This window comes from Xyrauchen texanus, chromosome 4 (genome assembly GCF_025860055.1).
Source record: "Xyrauchen texanus isolate HMW12.3.18 chromosome 4, RBS_HiC_50CHRs, whole genome shotgun sequence".
NCBI lineage: Eukaryota > Metazoa > Chordata > Actinopteri > Cypriniformes > Catostomidae > Xyrauchen > Xyrauchen texanus.
The window spans coordinates 25576236-25595317 of record NC_068279.1 but is presented as its reverse complement, the minus strand read 5'-3'; the positions used below and the strand labels follow the sequence as shown (position 1 = coordinate 25595317).

General features: G+C 38.9%; 1 protein-coding gene across 2 annotated transcripts in view; it reads right to left on the bottom strand.

Moving 5' to 3' along the window:
• LOC127640443 (stAR-related lipid transfer protein 13-like) overlaps positions 1-19082 on the bottom strand; it is an 84282-nt gene that overhangs the window by 16946 nt on the left and 48254 nt on the right. For both annotated transcript variants that reach the window (XM_052123028.1, XM_052123036.1), the window contains exon 3: positions 8372-8453. In XM_052123028.1, the coding sequence (XP_051978988.1) occupies positions 8372-8453 (82 nt within the window). The remainder of the gene's footprint in view (positions 1-8371; positions 8454-19082) is intronic.

The window sequence follows — 19082 nt, the reverse complement described above, 5'->3', positions numbered from 1 at the left end:
TGTCAAGGCTTGGAACAATATTTTTTGTTATTTCCTAGTGACAATTTATCCGTCTTAAAGTTTAGCACGTTCAGTGAGTGGGTGTGCGTCTATGTGGGTGTGTGTGTGTTTCTTGTTGATCTAGATCAGGTGAAACTCCCAGCTGAATTGCACTTATGTCACAATTGACAGAATGATGGATCTATCAGCCCATGTTTCAAGAATGGTTTGAACTTGACTCCACTTCTCTCTCCATCTGTGCTTGATCAGCTCCAGAGGCGTTTCCAGCATTGAAGTCAGTCAGTAGCAGATGTCTTGAGGTTTAGCCTACTGTGGGTGAAAGCCAGCCAGATGATGATCTTTAGACTTTAAGGACAAAAACAAATGCGAATTCTTACCCACTGACTTCTTTCGGAAATTTTAGAAGCCTCATTTGCTTCATTTTTGCTGTCTTTCCTGCTAACTGCTGTTAACTCGCCACTAAGTAAAGTAAGTTGATGTCAGCTCCTCCCCTACCTGCTGCATATTCAACAGAGAGGAAGAAACGGAGTCGCCCATAGGCTACCGACAGCAAAGGAACTTATTCTATAGGCTAGATTATGCCTATGTCTATTTTTACAGGCTGTATGCAGTATGTGCAAAGCCAAAGCACAATGAAATAAGGCAACTTATGATTTCGGAGGTTTACATAGGCTATTGTCCGGTTTCATATTTGTCAGTCAACTTTTCAAAATACATTCGGGGCTACACTCAAAACATTCGGGGCTGAAGCCCCGGCAAAATCGGCTGCCACCGCCTCTGATCAGCTCTAACATGACAGTACTTTTGTTAGGAGGTAGAGAGGCATTAATCACCAGTTCAGTATCTGATCATCGGCCTGTTTAAAGATGTGAGTGGCCTCATAAAACCGAGAGAGAGAGATGCCTTCATGAGCATTCTGATCTCTCATTGAATTAGTCCACTCAATGTCTGTTTTATTTTTATTCAAGCTCTCATGCATGTACGTAAGTAGCATGAATGATTCTCCGGTGTGTGCAAGTGCGTCTTTCACTCCTCATGATTTATGCATAATGAATGTGAATCGAGGAGAGGCTCTCTGATTTCATTGCTGTATACACAAGAGTGGCTCGTCCATATAGGCAGAACAATTTAAGCCATTTAAGCCCCACTGAAATATTCATCCATTTGAAAACCTAGATCCATACTATACATAACCCATAATGTGTTCAAAATGCTGAAATATGTATTGAAAAGCAGGCCTTGAATATTTGTTTTTTTAAAGTCAGAAATAATTTATCTGAAAACTGTTACACTTTGTATGATAGAGATGCATGCATTTGGGGTAAAGAAACTGCTGCCTTCCAAAAACACCACAGCGCACCTTATTTTTTAAATGAAAATCTGTGGTCAAACATTGTTCTGCAACGAGCCCTCATTGGGGCCAGGAATGAGTCTGCCCATAATGAAGCACCAAACCAAAGGTTATTTAGTGTGCGCCAGCAGTCTTGCAGATTGCGAACACTTGGTCCTAACAAGCCAGATATAAAAAATAATATAAAATAATATAAAAACAAAAAACATTTTTAAAAAAGAAGACAAGTACAGGTGATAAGACATTGTATTTATTGTATGATGAAAAATCGTATGTCAAACAGCCTTAGTTCTAGGGCTGCACAATATTGAGGAAAAATGCGATACGATATTGCCATGATGATGTCATAGAAGCATGCCAATAACCAAGTCAAATTTGATTTTAGAAACCAGCATCATTATCTGCTAACACTTAATACTCACTTATGTGAGGGTGGCTCAGCGGTTAAGGCTCTGGGTTACTGACCGAAATGTCGGGGGTTCAAGATAACACTGTTGGGCCCTTGAGCAAGGCCCTTTACCCTATCTGCTCCAGGGGCGCTGTTTCATGGCTGACTCTGCGCTCTGACCCCAGCATAGTTGGGATATGCGAAAACAACTGCATTTCATTGGCTCTGTACCTGTACTCTGCACAATGACAATAAACCAATGCAGATTTGAAGCACCAAAAAGCACCAGCTACAGCAATAAATGTTTTGTTCATGCTCTTTAATGCTGTGTGTGACAGATTGCAGTAGAAATTCAAACAGAGCAGGGCAGAATGCTCTCGCTCTCCAACATCAAGTGTTGTGTTTAAACTCTAATGTGCAATGTTTTTATAGAACTGAAACTACAAACATGTAAACACTTTAACAAATATATTATCAGCTCAGCTGGATACACAGCTTTTGTGTTTTTGTACATTGGTAAAACATATGAAACGGCTTACTGTTGTGCATAAAATAGCAAACTGATAGTCCAAGAGACATGAAATTAGTTACATTTAATAAAATTAACAGATAATCCTGTACATAATCAATTACACCATTAATTGAATTTAAGAATCAGCAAGAATTCAGCAAAAATCAGCAAGAATCTAGCATCATAAGCATTGCTATATGGAAAGCAATTTACATATTGATATAATCACTGCATATACCTCCCTTAAAGGTGTTATCACAATCACAATATTGCAAAATGTTGGAAAATATTTTAAAACAAAAAAGGCAAGATACATCAGATTAAGGAGAACATTATGAAATGTTGATTGTTGCAGAGTGCTATCTGGGCCTGCATTTTATTTTACTCATATAATAACATTTGTACTTATACAGTAGTACTACAAAAATTGTACACAGACCAAAAAGTAATAAAACTGCAGACGACGTGGTAGAGAGAGTACAGTAAACTAGGATTAGCCTACTACTCAGAGGTCAGTGCAGCAGTGATAAAGAAAATGACTGCCACTGCTTATGGGCTGGTGAGTTTACATGAGAATTTGCACTTTTAATGAACACTTATATGCTTGTACTTAGTGTTTATTATTCCTATCAAAACACTAAATAAGTGTCTATAGAAAAATTTTATTTTATATATTTTATTAAACGAACAAATAATATTGTCTCTTCGTTATAATTAGACAACAATATATTTAATCATGTCTGGAAACTTGACAAATATGTTTTCAATATTTTTAGGATATATCAAATTTAAGGAAACATTTGATTATCTACAAACATTTTGCAGATTTCTTTGGAAACTAATTATAAACTCATAGTTCTTCAAATAAATATATATGCATTTATGTAATACATACAAGTTATTCAGCAATCTAAAATGACTTCTTATTCTAGTATTACAGCCATCCTCTGTCAGTTGAAATGCCTGATGGTAAATGGTCTGCACTTATATAGCGCCTTTTTAACCTTAATGGTATTTCAAAGCGCTTTACACTGTGACTCATTCACCCATTCACACACACATTCATACACCAATGGCGGCAGAGCTGCCATGTAAGGTGCTACACCCTGCCATTGGGAGCAACTTCAGGTTCAGTGTCTTGCCCAAGGACACTTCGGCATGTGGAGTCGTGTGGGCCAGGATTTGAACCACCAACCCTGCGATTAGTGGCTCTACCAACTGAGCCACAGCTGCCCACTGATCAATTACAATTTTCGGTTAGCCCCCATTTCATCAAAAATTAATGACATTTAGCATGTTTCCTCAGAATGTATTTAAACTGTAACTAGAGGTTGCTGATCCATGAAATATCTGCTTCTGTGTGAGTGCAGATGTCAGTTTCTCTTATCTTCACCACAGGTAATGGAAAAGCGGCACAGATAGTGGGATTATTATTTGAAAAAGATCTATCAAGCATCTCATATGCACTGGTCCATCTGTTTACTCTGCTAGTATAAGTATCACCTGCTTGAAACTTGTCTGACCAGGCATCAGGTGTACGCACTTATGCCAACAAGCTAATAATTAGAAAATAAAAACATCACTCAGTCTCCCGAACTACTGTCTCATTATTATTTTTAGCTGAGTTCATCTTTCATGCTGTTTCTAGACATTATATAAATAATATCTTCCATTACTATGCCTAAGTGCATGAGTTTGTGAATTCATTAGTTTCATTAGAAGCCGAATGGCGTGTGGGTGATACACACAATCTACAATTGCAATATTAACATATTCAATTGTATTCGGGGAAGAAGCAAAAACTATGTATAATGAAGCAGAGTGCCCAACTCAGAATCTCACATATGTTCATATAGTGAACTCGGCAGACATTTTGTGGCATCATCCTCCCTATGTCTTGAACCCCTAATAAAAGCAAATCTGAGCAAAATCAATAGGGTTTTAGCCCTTTGGGCTTGATACAATATGGTTCCTTCAACTTCTTGGACCCCTAATAATAATAATAAGAAGAAAATCGGAACAAATACAATAGGGTTCCAGAACCTTTGGTGCTTGGATCCCTACATATATTTTGATGTATTATTTTTCATATAGCAAAGAGACAATACAACAAATCAGGACAAATCTAGAACAGGATTCCTTACTTTCACACTGAAATTTTATGAGACACAACTGGCTGTCAAAAACATACCGAATTACACACAAAATAGAAGATAAACATAAGCTACATACAAGTATTTTCTCAGGAATGTATGGAGTCTAAATGCACAATTTACATAAATGCAATAGTAAGATACAACAAAATGACAACAGACAAATCATACTGTTCATTTGTTCCTCTTGCTATAGTTTACTTCCATGTTGTTTCTTTATCATATAGGAATGTCAAATGTAAATCAAGTCAATCACTGAAACATCAGTGACACCTTGAGTAAAAATAGCATGTAAAATATGTATAAGCATATAGGATACTGATAATTCTCCATTGTTGCACATAAAATCAACATGACATAGTATTTATTTGTGTAAATATAGCATTAATTCTTGTGTAATATACAAAGATATAGATTTCCTGTTATAGCAAACTTCAAATACACTAATCAGAATGAGATTTATTTCCAAGAATGCTTACACACACACACACACACACACACACGAGTTTGTCATGGTGACAGACTGGCAGACAAAAGTTCGGAATAATGTTCAGATTTTGCACTTATGGAAAGAAATTGGTACTTTTATTCACCAAAGTGGCATTCACCTGATAACAATGTATAGCCAGGACATTAATAACATGAAAATTAAACAAATATAACAATTTGAAACAAATGTTCAGAACTTCTTAAACTACTTCAAAGAATTCTCATAAAAAATCCTCCACATGCAGCAAAGACATCTTTGCATATCCATGGCATTCTAACTGTCAGTTTGTCCAGATACTCATGTGACATTTCACCCCACACTTCCTGTAGTGTCACTTCCGGTCTTGTCAGGCACTTCTCACTCACCTTAGAGTTTAGCTGGTCCCACAAATCTCAATGGGATTAAGATCCATAACACTCTTGTCCAATTATCTGTTGTCCAATGTCTGTGTTTCTTTGCCCACTCAAACCTTTTCTTTTTGTCTTTCTGTTTCAAAAGTGCCTTTCCCCGTCTGTCACTCTCTCGGCGTTGTGTCGAAGACGATACGACGTCAACGTCGTTCACTAGGGGAGCACCGAATATGCCTCTGATCTTTGAAAAAAGGCCAATGGGAATTAGGCAGACAGTATTTGCATACTCCGCCCCGGAAATACGGGTATAAAAGCTGGCAAAAACGTCAAGTTCATTCAGAAATTTTCTTTGGAGCGATGGTCGTGTTGCAGTCAGCTGCGAGTCACGCACCTGTTCCTGTTTCTTCTGATGCTTGTCTGCTGTTGGATTTACGGCACACTTCAGCGGCTTTCTCCATTCTCTGCACGGCAGTGCAGTTTGCCCCTGCTCTGCCCCACTGCGAACTACCTGTTCCGCCCCGCCGGGAAGCTCAAAGATGCCATAGAGCCTGTCCCTCCAACCGAGATGAAGAAGGGTTTCGACAGCCCTTACTTCATCGTACCCAAGAAAGGTGGCGGCTTACGACCGATCTTGGACTTGCGAGTTTTCAACCGGGCCATGCACAAACTCCCGTTCAAAATGCTCACGCAAAAACACGTGAGCTGGGAGGGGTTCACTCCCAACCGCCTGGGGCTCCCTGGCCTGAGAGAACGAGGGAGGAATGTGACAGGGCGGATGGCGGGGCCGGGTCATGATTTTACACACCCAGTCCCTTATCAGGAAAATTAAGCCTCCAAGAGGGATAAAGGCCAACTGTGGATAGTGGTGCGATAGAGAGAATGTTTACGGGCAGCTGTCCGTCCTATGTGTGTGTGTTTGTGTCTTTTGGTTTATTTCTTTATTAAACTATTATTTATATTGTCAAGCCAGTTCTCGAAGCCTCCTTTCCATTGTTCCTTTTACAGGCACATACATCATTTGGCACCAGTGGCCATAGGATTTCTAGTGAGCATAAAGATTTTTCTGCACGACAGACTAAAACTAATCCTACAAAATAAAAAAATACACACATACACAAAAGGGGGTGTGTTTGATGTGGCATTTGAGACACAGATAAAAAGGATGTGTGTTTGTGGGTATGTTTCAGCACATCAATATATTAAAATAATTACTCTTGATGAATAATAACCAGTACAAAGGCATTAAGGATAAAAAGCACCAACAATAGGCTAGCCAGATCCTCAAAAGAAACACATACAACCACACACACATTCAACACTAAACTTTTTCATTGTAAAAATCCTTAGACAGCAAATTTGTCAATGTGATGGTCAATCCTTGGGGGAACATCAATTCTGAAATTTCTTCAGAACGGTGACCAAAAAAAAAACCTTGTTTTTCTTTTGCTGGATTTCACAAGAAGTCCAGTGATCTAAATAAAAGTAAAAGAAAAACATGGGTTTTATATAGCTGAAATAGGAAATCTCAACCAATTTATATGGGATTGTGATTCTTCATTTGCAGTTTGTTTATGGTCACTATTATGGAAAAGATGGCTTTTCATCTCATTTTTAACAGAGACAGTAGTAAGGGAACAGGAAATTAATGGGTAGAAAGAATGGACAAAACATGGGTTTGTAACACTCCTGCAGGAGCACACAGTCTGAATATAGCCGCGACTGATAAGCAACAGCTTTAATCTAAATATGTTTTACAGTTATACAAGTGAGTATGGTCAACTGCCACAGTAATATAATTTTTTTTTTAGCTAGCGTTCTAGAAAACACTTGATGTACAGGATGAATGAAGCTCTTACTGGATTCCAATAAACAGCTGACTGACATCATGAAAGCATTTTTGCAGATGTATATTTGGTAGTCAATTTCATCTAAAAGCTACTTGCCATCATGACCACAGACTGACGTATTTGCTCAGGCAGGGAGGCAGACTCTGCACGGAGCCACTTCACAGAGAGAAAGAGAGAGAGAGAGAGAGAGTGTGTGAGTGAGTGAGTGAGTGAGAGTGAGAGAGACAGGGATATTTAAGTGCACTAGTAACCTGCTGCAGCTGAAAGATGAACAGATGAGCTCATCAGCTCACTAACGGAAGAGGGTCAGAATGTATTCAAAGAATTTGAGTAGTAATTCTGCAGTTGTAGTAAAAGTCAACAGCTTAGCCAAGAAAAGGCTAAATATACTGCATATATAATTTAAAAGATGAAGTGTGTAATTTATGTGCCTAAAAACCTAAAGAAGAGCAAAAACAACAACACTTTTCAAAATTGTTTCCTTAACCAATAATCTCTGGGTGATATACAAGACAGAACTACACAGAAACCAGCTTCATTTTCAACACAGCTTTAAATGTAAATATCTATGTACATATTTCCATGCAAATGATTTAGAGTTCCAATATTTCAGTCTCATCTTTGTGTGAGTTTCAATTTTCTTAATATATAGGGCTGGCCTGATGTTTGTTCTCTATAAGTACCTACCAGCCAAGCGGTATATACGGTGTATAACTAGCCACGCTGGGACAGATGGCATATTCCCTCTCTATCTCTCTCTCCATCTTTCTCTGATTCTATTGCCCTAAGACCAGTGCAACAGTTGCACCCTGGGAAATGTAATTTTCTGTTTATTTGCTATCTTTTAGAAAAGGCTATTCACTCCATGACTTGTGCAGGTATGACCGGTCACTTAATCACTTATGCCACATGGAAGAGTGAACAGAAAAAAACACAAATTCTGAACAAAGATATTCAGAATAAAAAGGAAACGCAAAACAATGAAGCCTGCTAACACAAACGACCTGTCTACATGGTGAATACTGATGAGTATTGAGAGACAAAATAAAATTAGATATGCCCGTCCACGACACACGATTCAAACATTAAATGTATTTTATAAACCACTGATCGTAACCTATTCAGGCAATTACTGTAAATTATAAAATTGTACCATGATAAATGCAGTGGGTACAGTGAGAATGAAACTCATGTCCTCAGACAAGAAAACCATGTTGTATAGTATGGAATATGTGAAAAAGCTTTAATTAATACTCCAGTGAATAAGCAATGTTTTCTCACCTGCATAGTGCCTTGAGTGAGTCCTGATCCAAAAACTCGTGGTCTCTCCTCACAGTGGAGATCTCGATGGGAAACAGAGAGGCTGAGCACAGAGAGAGACACACCACTTAATTAATCCATTCAACAACTTAATGAGGCCAATTAAAACCTACTGAGACTAATGTAGCATTTAAGCCAGTGGTCAGAAAATTAGAGGGAAAGAAAGAGAGGAAGAATGACTCACACAAAAACTAGTATATATATTTTTAACCCACACATGCAAATACAGATCTTTTTTTTTTTTAGGTGTACGATATAGTATATTTATATACTATTTTGGAAATATATTTTAATGCTTAAAGTTATTTTTATTAAATGCAAATATGTATCTCTACATGCACGTTGTCAAATGAACAATTAGTGAAATGGCTGATTAGTATGAATGGTTCTTGTTTCTGACATGACAAAGACTGTCAAAATGATGAGTCTTTTCAGTCACCATTTTGATTCATTATAAGACTCATTTGTTTTTTAATCAGACTATGCAGTTTGTTTGTTTTTTGAGTGCACTTAACAAACAGTTATTTCACAGTATGTGTTCTTCATGGTAAATGGTCTTCACTTATATAGCGCATTTTTAACATTAACGGTATTCAAAGAGCTTTACACTGTGACTCATTCACCCATTCTCGCACACATTAACACACCAATGACAGCAGAGCTGCCATGTAAGGCACTAGCCTGCCATTGGGAGCAACTTGGGGTTCAGTGTCTTGCCCAAGGACACTTCGGCATGTGTAGTCATGTGGGCAGAGAATCGATTGGTGGCCAACCCGCTCTACCACCTGAGCCACAGCCGCCCCATCTTCATCTCATCATCATATTCAAAGTCAAAACTTGTGTAAAACGTAATTTCTTTTCTTGTGGTGTTGGAGATTGATTAGTGAACAACAGTCCAGGAATTTTGTGCCACACCTGTCAATGGTGGTTTTATAAATGTAAAAATAGAGGCATAAAAATGAAGTGACGGGATGATGGTATATAATTCCAGAGTGTTTATTCCACAAGAGTGTAAAAATGGTGGTGTCCCAGTGATGTGCAAAGATATTTACATTGAGAGACAAATAATCCAAGAAAATATATATATATATATACACACAAAAATCCCAAAAAAGAAAAGAAAAATGTTTGCAAAACTAAACTGTACAAAATAATGTACAATATTTACAATCATGTTGTTTTGGCCATGCCAGACAAATTACCCAAAACACAAGTATCACACTCCAACTAACTCAATGAGCAACCAACAGCTCTGAGGAGCTCCCTTAAAAAGGCCAAGCCCCTCCTACTTGGACTAAACCATTTTAGAAATGAAATCTAATAAAGAAAATAAAGACAAATAAATGCAATATGACAGTAACAAAAAGGTAAATTGTTCATAATACAACATACATATTTTAAATAAAAATAATACATTAATTATTAATCCTTAACAAAGTTTAACACAAGAAATACAGAGTACACCGATCTCCCCCTCATATATTAGACAATGAACTGTGCCTTCTATCAGCGGGAATGAGAACATAAATTGGTGGCATTCACTGCGATCAGGTTTTGACTGTTTGGAATGGAGATGTTCCAGTACGCAAGTATAACTGTTTATATATGCAAGTGGATATATGGAAATAAACATTTAACTTGAATACTTGCCTTGTTAATTTCCTTAACATAATACACAACAAAATACATGAATCAACCATAACAAAATATAGAAATCATTAAACCATTTAACAAATACTGACATGATGGGGACAGGAACAATATTAAACAATACACACGAGCAGTAGTACGAACATATCTGCATTAACTGGTGTTATTTTGCGCAAAACAGAAGATGTATGATTGCCGTTACAACAGGAAGTGCATGTATGTATGTTGATGTATGCTCGCAGTCTGGTGTCATAATAAGAGTCCTTTCATAATAAACGTCTCTAGTCACAGGGTCTCACTGTGACATTTCCCCCTCCCTCTCCAGACACCACCTGTGGTCCCCCTCAAGAGAAAGTCCACAGTGCAATTTTGCGACCCTGACATGTACAGTATCTCAAAGTCAAACAGCTGTATGGCCAGAAACCACCTGTTAATCAGAGCATTAGTGTCTCTCATCTAGCCTAATCAGGCCAGTGCTCAGTGGTCAGTTTCTAAGCGGAATATCCGCCCAAGTAAAAAGTACCTTAAAGAGTCCAAGGCCTACTTAACAGCCAGGCACTCCTCCTCTATGATAGAATAGTTGATCTCTCAGGGAAGGAGCTTCCTACTGATATATACAACTGGCTTAAGCTGTCCTTGTTCCTCTTGTAGCAGTACTGCACCAATGCCCTGCTGTTTAGCAACAATCTATACTGTAAATAGTTTAAGTCAGGACTCTGGAGAACTGGCTCCTGACATAAATTATTCTTTAAGTCTTGAAAGGCTTTTTCACAAACCTCTGTCAAGTTTACCTTGCTAGGCTGGCTTTTTTTAGTCAAATTTGTTAGAGCTACTGCCCAGGCTGAGAAATTGGAAATAAACTGAAGATACCAGCCAACGAGTCCCAGGAAATATCTGACCCACTTTTTAGGAACAGGTTGCTCGGTGCTCTTGATGGCCTCCACCTTACCAACCTGCAGTCAGATCACACAGTGACCCAACACAAATCCAAGATATTGGGTTTCTGACTTCTGGCACACTTGTCAGGCCTGATGGTCAGTCTTGCAGTTTTAATAGGAGTCAACACCTCCTTAAGATGCTGAAGGTACTCTTGCCAGCTCTGGCTGAAGATAACGATGTCGTCCAGGTAAGCTGCAGCGCACTGCTCCGTATCACGATCTGATCCATCATCCTCTGAAATGTTGCAGGGGCCCCATGACTCCCAAACAGATATGGAACTGGAAATGGCCAAAAGAGGTTTTGAAGGCAGTATACTCCTTGCATTCTGGTTTCAGTGGCATCTGCCAGTATCCCTTACAGAGATCCAGCATGCTGAGGTACTTCGCCCTTCCAGTACATCCACTCGTGGTATAGGATAAGGATCAAATTTGATGCTGTTCAACTTACGGAAGTCCAAGTAGAACCTTAGGGTACCATTCTTTTCCGGTACCAGCACTATGGGGCTGCTCCACTCACTCGTGGACGGCTCAATCACTCCCAGCTGTTGCGTGGTTTCTAATTCCTCTTTCATGACAGGTAGTAGTCTCTCTGGCACTCAATACACTGGCTGGCGGATGGGTACTGAGTCTTTGAGGACAATGAAGTGGTTGACCAGTTCTGTTCTTGCAGGTGCATCAATGAAGAGCTGATCAGGTAAGCATTGTAGTAGCTGCTCTCTCTGCTCCTCAACCTGGTGCTCTAAACTCAGTTTACTGTCACTAAGACACATGGGTAAGTACTGCTCCTCTACTTCTCCCTCCATGGCTCTCACCAGGATGGCAACATCGGTGTCCTTGTCTGGTTCCACTGAAGGTACAAGTGAATGCCATTTCTTCAGCATGTTAACATGGAATGTCTGTAGAGGTAGGCTTCAAGAGGGAATTGTGATCTCGTAAGTCACTGGACCTACTTTTCATTAAACTTGGTATGGGCCTTGCCACTTTGCTAACAGTTTATTCTCTGATGTTGGCAGTAGTAACAGGACCTCTTCAATGGGCTTAAAGCTTTGTGCTCTAGCTACTTTATCACACCACTTCTTCTGTTGTGCTTGGGACTGTAGTAGATTCTCTCCTGCTAGTGTAGTGGTCTGTTGCAGTTTCTCCCTCATCTTGATCACATAGGTACGCTCTTTTTGTTCGGCTTTTATGTAGCCTCCCAGCTCTCTCCTCAGGACATCTAGGGGTCATCTAACCTGGTGGACATGTAGCAGCTCAAACGGCGAGAATCCCGTCGAAGCCTGGGGTACCTCCCGTAAGCAATCAGGAGGAATGGCAGCCATTTATCCTAGTCTCGGCCTGTGTCTGAAACAAACTTCTTCAGCATGTTCTTAAGAGTCTGATTGAATCTTTCAATAAGTCCATCAACCCAAGGGCTGATAAACTTGGTGTAGTGTCCAACTAATACAATTATCATAAAACACACTGCTCGTGTGTATTGTTTAATATTGTTCCTGTCCCCATCATGTCATTATTTGTTCATTTGGTTTAATGTTTTATATATTTCATTATGGTTGATTCGTGTATTTCAGGTGGTGGCCAAATACATTGGTATCCTTGGTAAATATTAGCAAAGGAGACTATGAAAAAAAAATCTGCATTGTTCATCCTTTTGATCTTTCATTCAAATTCAAATTCACAAAAATCTAACTTTTAATTGAAGAAAACAATTGAAAGGGGGGAAATACATTGCATCCGGAAAGTATTCACAGCTCTCCACATTTTGTTATGTTACAGCCTTATTCCAATATTGATTAAATGAATTATTTTCCTCAAAATTCAATACCCCATAAAGACAACGTGAAAGAAGTTTGTTTGAAATCTTTGAAAATGTATTACAAATAAAAACCGAAAAAAAAAAAATCACAAGTACATACGTAAGTATTCACAGCTTTTGCCATGAAATTCAAAATTGAGCTCATGTGCATCCCGTTTCCACTGATCATCCTTGAGATGTTTCTACAACTTGATTAGAGTCCTCCTGTGGTAAATTCAGTTGATTGGATATGATTTGGAAAGGCACACACACACCTGTCTATATAAGGTCCCACAGTTAACATTACATGTCAGAGCACAAACCAAGTCATGAAGTCCAAGGAATTGTCTGTAGATCTTCGAGACAGGATTGTATCGAGGCACAGATCTGGGGAAGGGTACAGAAAAAGTTCTGCAGCGTTGAAGGTCCCAATGAGCACAGTGGCCTCCATCATCCATAAATGGAAGTTTGGAACCACCAGGACTCCAGCCAAACTGAGCGATCAGGGGAGAAGGGCCTTAGTCAGGGAGGTGACCAAGAACCCCATGGTCGCTCTGACAGAGCTCCAGGGTTTCTCTGTGGAGAGAGGAGAACCTTCCAGAAGAACAACCATCTCTGAAGCACTCCACCAATCAATTTATGGTAGAGTGGCCAGACGGAAGGCACTCCTCCGTAAAAGGCACATGACAGCCCACCTGGAGTTTGCCAAAAGGCACCTGAAGGACTCTCAGACAACGAGAAACAAAATTCGCTGGTCTGATGAAACAAAGATTGAACTCTTTGGCCTGAATGGCAAGCGTCATGTCGGGAGGAAACCAGGCACTGCTCATCACCTGGCCAATACCATCCCTACAGTGAAGCATGGTGGTGGCAGCATCATGCTGTGGGGATATTTTTCAACAGCAGGAACTGGGAGACTAGTCAGGATCGAGGGAAAGATGAATGCAATCCTTGATGAAAACCTGCTCCAGAGCGCTCTGGACCTCAGACTGGGACGAAGACTACGACCCCAAGCACACAGCCAAGATAACAAAGGAGTGGCTATGGGATAACTCTGTGAATGTCCTTGAGTGGCCCAGCCAGAGCCCAGACTTGAACCCGATTGAATATCTCTGGAGAGATCTGAAAATGGCTGTGCACTGACGCTCCCCATCCAACCTGATGGAGCTTGAGAGGTCCTGCAAAGTAGAATGGGAGAAACTGCCCAAAAATAGGTGTGCCAAGTTTGTAGAATCATACTTAAAGACTTGAGGCTGTAATTGGTGCCAAAGGTGCTTCAACATAGTATTGAGCAAAGGCTGTGAATACTTTTTAATAACTTTGTAAAGATTTCAAACAAACTTCACGTTGTCATTATGGGGTATTGTTTGTAGAATTTTGAGGAAAATAATGAATGTAATAAATTTTGGAATAAGGCTGCAACATAACAAAAAGTGTAAAAAGTAAAGTGCTGTGAATACTTTCCGGTTGCACTGTAAAATAAAAGATGTGGAAATTCTTATGAGTAAAATATATCTGAAGTATATACACCTGGGTGACTAGTAACATGAAATTGTTCAGCCATGACATTACTGACTGGGCCAGTGCCCAGGGGCCCTTGACTACCAGGGTCTACCAAGGTCCCTTGACTGCCTGGGGGTGCCCTGGGTTTAGTTTGGTGATCCCAGTTTGAAGGCATTTCAACGGCATTAAACCACGCGAGGAAACAGGAAGATCCCGCATGTGCATGACATCTCCAGCGCATGCAATACAAGATCTTGTACGTGAGGACATGCCTGACAGCACGCGCAAGACAATTCCCCAAAGTCTCCCGCTCTATCTAATCTTATCTCAAATCACTTTATTTTATTGTCACACTACCATGTACAAAAGTGCAACAGTAGTTGAAAGTCTTGTGTGCAGTTCCAAGCAACATATAGAGACATATACCAATTACAATAACCAACATATTTACACAACACAATTTACATATCAAATGTACACATACTCAGCCTGGAAAAGGACGTCTGTCTATATTGTCTCCACGCAGAGGATGGTTGAAGTGGCCAAAAAATCTCCAAGGAATTGCAGAAATTAGTTCAGGGTCATTAGGATCAGAAAGTCTCCAAAATATATATCAGACATCTCCTACATCACCACAAGTTGTTTGGGAGGGTTTCAAGAAAAGAAAAAAAAACCCCGCTGGGCTATAACTCTGACAACAAACAGATTTACTCTTTAAAATATAGAAATGCACACACTGTAAAGTGATGGTGCTTGTTTCTTAAAATTGGAATCAGTGATGTTCTCTGAAATGAGCTGAAAACATACCAGACAAACAGTACTATTTAAGACAGAACAGAGAGAGAGAACAAAACAGTGCGAGTGTGGCGTGTGTATACCCAGATATTGTTTGTGTGTGTGTGTGTGTGTGTGTGTAGGTGTGAGCGTGTATTTATCACTTTGTGGGGACCAAATGTCCCCATAAGAATAGTAAAACCCGAAATTTTTGACCTTGTGGGGACATTTTGTCGGTCCCCATGAGGAAAACAACTTATAAATCATACTAAATGATGTTTTTTGAAAATGTAAAAATGCAGAATGTTTTCTGTGAGGGTTAGGTTTAGGGGTAGGGTTAGGTTTAGGGGATAGAATATAAAGTTTGTACAGTATAAAAACCATTATGTCTATGGAAAGTCCTCATAAAACATGGAAACACAACTGTGTGTGTGTGTGTGTGTGTGTGTGTGTGTGTGTGTGTGTGTGTGTGCGCTTCAACATTGCTGAGGTGTCCCATTTCCCGCTTTTGTTTGAACCTCCTTCCCTTCTGAGTAAACACAGGTCCAACAAAATGAGAGTATAGTGTAAGAACATTCCCAAAGAGCATTCAGCTCTGGCATGAACAAAGCAAAACTAAAATCTACCTGATGCCAAACAAATTCAAATTGAAGTCAAGCTAGGCATTTCTACTAAAGCATGGCACTTCCAGTGCCAGAGTGAACTTTACAGCAGACATTTATTTTGTTTATCAGAGGAAAAGAAGCTCCAATTGTTCCTCATGCTGCTGTCTCTTTCCCTTGAAAAGTCTTGAAACTGCAAGTGTCTTTATCACAATGGTTCAAGGAACATAATTTTTTGTCTTTGAGGTTTTTGTCTTTTACAGAGGCAAAATCACATTTTCGTTCTCTGTTTGAAGGAAATTCAGATAGAGAATTCCAGACATGAATGAACAATCATTCATGTCAAATAGAGCATCCAGTCCTCTCTAGCACATATAAAGACAACATCTTTTATTTCCCAACACACACAAGCATGCATGTACACAAGGAACATAGAATAACCTTTTTTCTCTTTAAAATACTGTACACAGACATAAAGCTTGACTCAAACATTTGTAGTTTGGCAGCATCTGTCTGTTGATGGTACAATTTAAACCACTGTTGTCCTCATCTATTTTCCCAATCAATTCATTTATTGCCATATGGTTACATTACAATAGTAATATTATGAATGGACCCGTTTCCATTTGTAAATGGATAGCAAAGTCTCATTCAAGGCAAGTCAGTCCACTCAGTGGCCATCTCTGGAATGCTCTTGGGCAGGCTGGGTAGCAATTTTCAAAGTAAACATGTGGCATAAAGTACAGCTTCTATCTACTTGAATTGGGAAAGAACAGTTGGTCTAGATTATGATCATACTACATTAATAAAATCAGCAGTACAATATGACAACAATGGTATCGAAAAATTGTGCTTCTTTCGCTCAGATCACCAAAAAAAACTAGACAGAATTTTAGCCTAACTTCAGAATTGTCTTCTTTTGACCACGGTAAAGTGAATGGTGACTGAGACTAAGCATTCTGCTTTTCATCTCCTTTTTATTACACTGAGGAAAAAGACATATTGGTTTGAAACAACATGAGGGTTTGTAAATAATTACAGAATCTTTATTTTTGGGTTATCTATCCCTTGAAGCTAGTTTGAGACAACTGTTGCAAAGATAAAAGTGCCACCCACCAGAATCCCTTCTGAGTTTCTAATAGAGCGTCAGGGGAAGATGCAGAGTTAAAAGTGGGAAACCTCTAGCTGATATATTGAAGGACATCAATACACAACAGAGATCACAGAATGCCTCAGTCTGACCTGTACTCATAACAGCAATTCTACCATCGTTCATTGGATCAAAGTTTTTCTTTTTTCTGTTAAACCCTTTTTACTGGTCTTTTAAAGTTACTTTTATGCATATGCCTAGAAGATGAATGAGTTCGCTGACGATGCACACAGAAGGTGACCGCATCTGCGAGTCGAGAAAATTTGGCAGAGGTTAAGAACATCAGAGTCTCTAGTTTGAGAAATAGATGCCTCACAAGTCCTCAGCTGACAGCTTCATTTAATTCTACCCACTCAACACCAGTTTCATGTACAACAGTAAAGATAAGACTCTGGGGTGCAGGCCTTATGGGAAGAATTGCATATAAAAAGCTACTTTTGAAACAGAAAAACAAAAAGAAAAGGTTATAGTGGGCAAAGAAACACAGACATTGGACAACAGATAATTGGAAAAGAGTGTTATGGATCTTAACCACACTTAGATTTGTAGGACCAGCTAAACCCTAAGGTGAGGGAGAAGTGCCTGACAAGACAGTCACATCTATGGCAAGTGCTACAGGATGTGTGGGATGAAATGTCACTTGAGTATCTGGACAAACTTACAATTAGAATGCCAAGGATCTGCAAAGCTGTCATTGCTGCACATGGAGGAATTTTTTGAAGAGAATTCTTTGAAATAGTTTAAGTTCAGTTTTTTTTTTTTCAAATTCTACTAGTAATGTTTCACGTTAATAATGTCCTGAATATATACTGTGATCAGTTGAATGCCATTTTGGTGAATAAAAGTAACATTTTCTTTCCATAACAGCTAAATTTGTACATTATTGCAAACTTTTGTCCGCAAGTGTATGGCTATAAAAATTCTGAAAATACAGGACCTACAGCGATAACTCAAAATGTTTCAGCAGTCACCGCATCATTAATTCAGCACATATTTGTTTCTGTCACAGCCAACACAGGTCAAGAACCAATGACAGAGGAGGAGGGAACTGACAATTTAATCTGTGTGACATGCAGGAGGAAAATACTCAACTCTGTCAAAAGAAGCAGCGCAGATGGCAGGTGTTTGTCAGGTTGTTTGAACAAGACAAGAAAATTGTATTTTGTTGCATCCTGCTTTGCAATTTTCATCAGCCGCAGGGTTTGAAAAGCAACACTAACACAGAGTTGTAATTTTCTTTTGTTTTAAAATGCTCCCAGCATTTGAAAGCATCATTTAAAAAATTTGACATGGAATTTCATTATTGTGTTGTAATTCAAAGCATATGGAACAGCAGACCTGCCCAGAGATGCCAGCATGTCGCCTACATTTGCCTGGCTCACTAATGAACAGAGAACCATGATTTCAACATATCTCTCACTTCCATTATTAAGGGATGATGTAAATAACATTTTCAAGTCATTTTGGTGCTCATTTCTTATTCATAGGCCTGAAAAGCCTAATGAGGCAGGCTTAAAAAAAAAAAAAAAAAAATCTTGTTTCATCTGCATTCGGGTGCATATTTAGCACTGCAAGTGAAATTTAAATAGGCTAATATTAGAATTTATCTGATGATTTGTCATCATCTGGGACACAGGTGCTTCACACAACAGCATTAGTGATAGAATTCCACAGCCGCTGGAGCTCTAAAAGACCGTTTATATAATATTTTCTTGGAACTCAAGTCTTGAACAAGAACAGAACATTATCAATAGATTCACAATAGATTTGCCAAAGAAATAGTCAAGTCATTTTTATTTGCATAGTGCCTTTCACAACACACATCATTGCAAAGCAGCTTTGCAGAACATCAGTCATTAACAGAAGATAAAACTGTAATATCTATAATGTCTTAGTCATAATTGTGTAATATAATAAAATATATTAGTGTTCTTGTGAAACCAAATAATTTAAACTCAAGACAGGAAAAAGTCAGGATTAAAAATGATGATACAGTTTACGTTCACAGATTAAAGTGATAGTTCACCCAAAAATGAAAATGTCATTATATACATTATATATTCATGTCGTTCCAGAGACAGACCCGTATGACTCTTCCATAAAACACAAAAGGCAAAATATTTAAGAATATCATGGATGCTCTTTTCCATTTAATGCAAGTGAATAGGGACGGGTGCCGTCAAGCTCCAAAATGACACCTTTAGACATGTCACATTTGACCTCAATGTTTTTTGATCACAAGACACAAGCGAGCCAATGACAT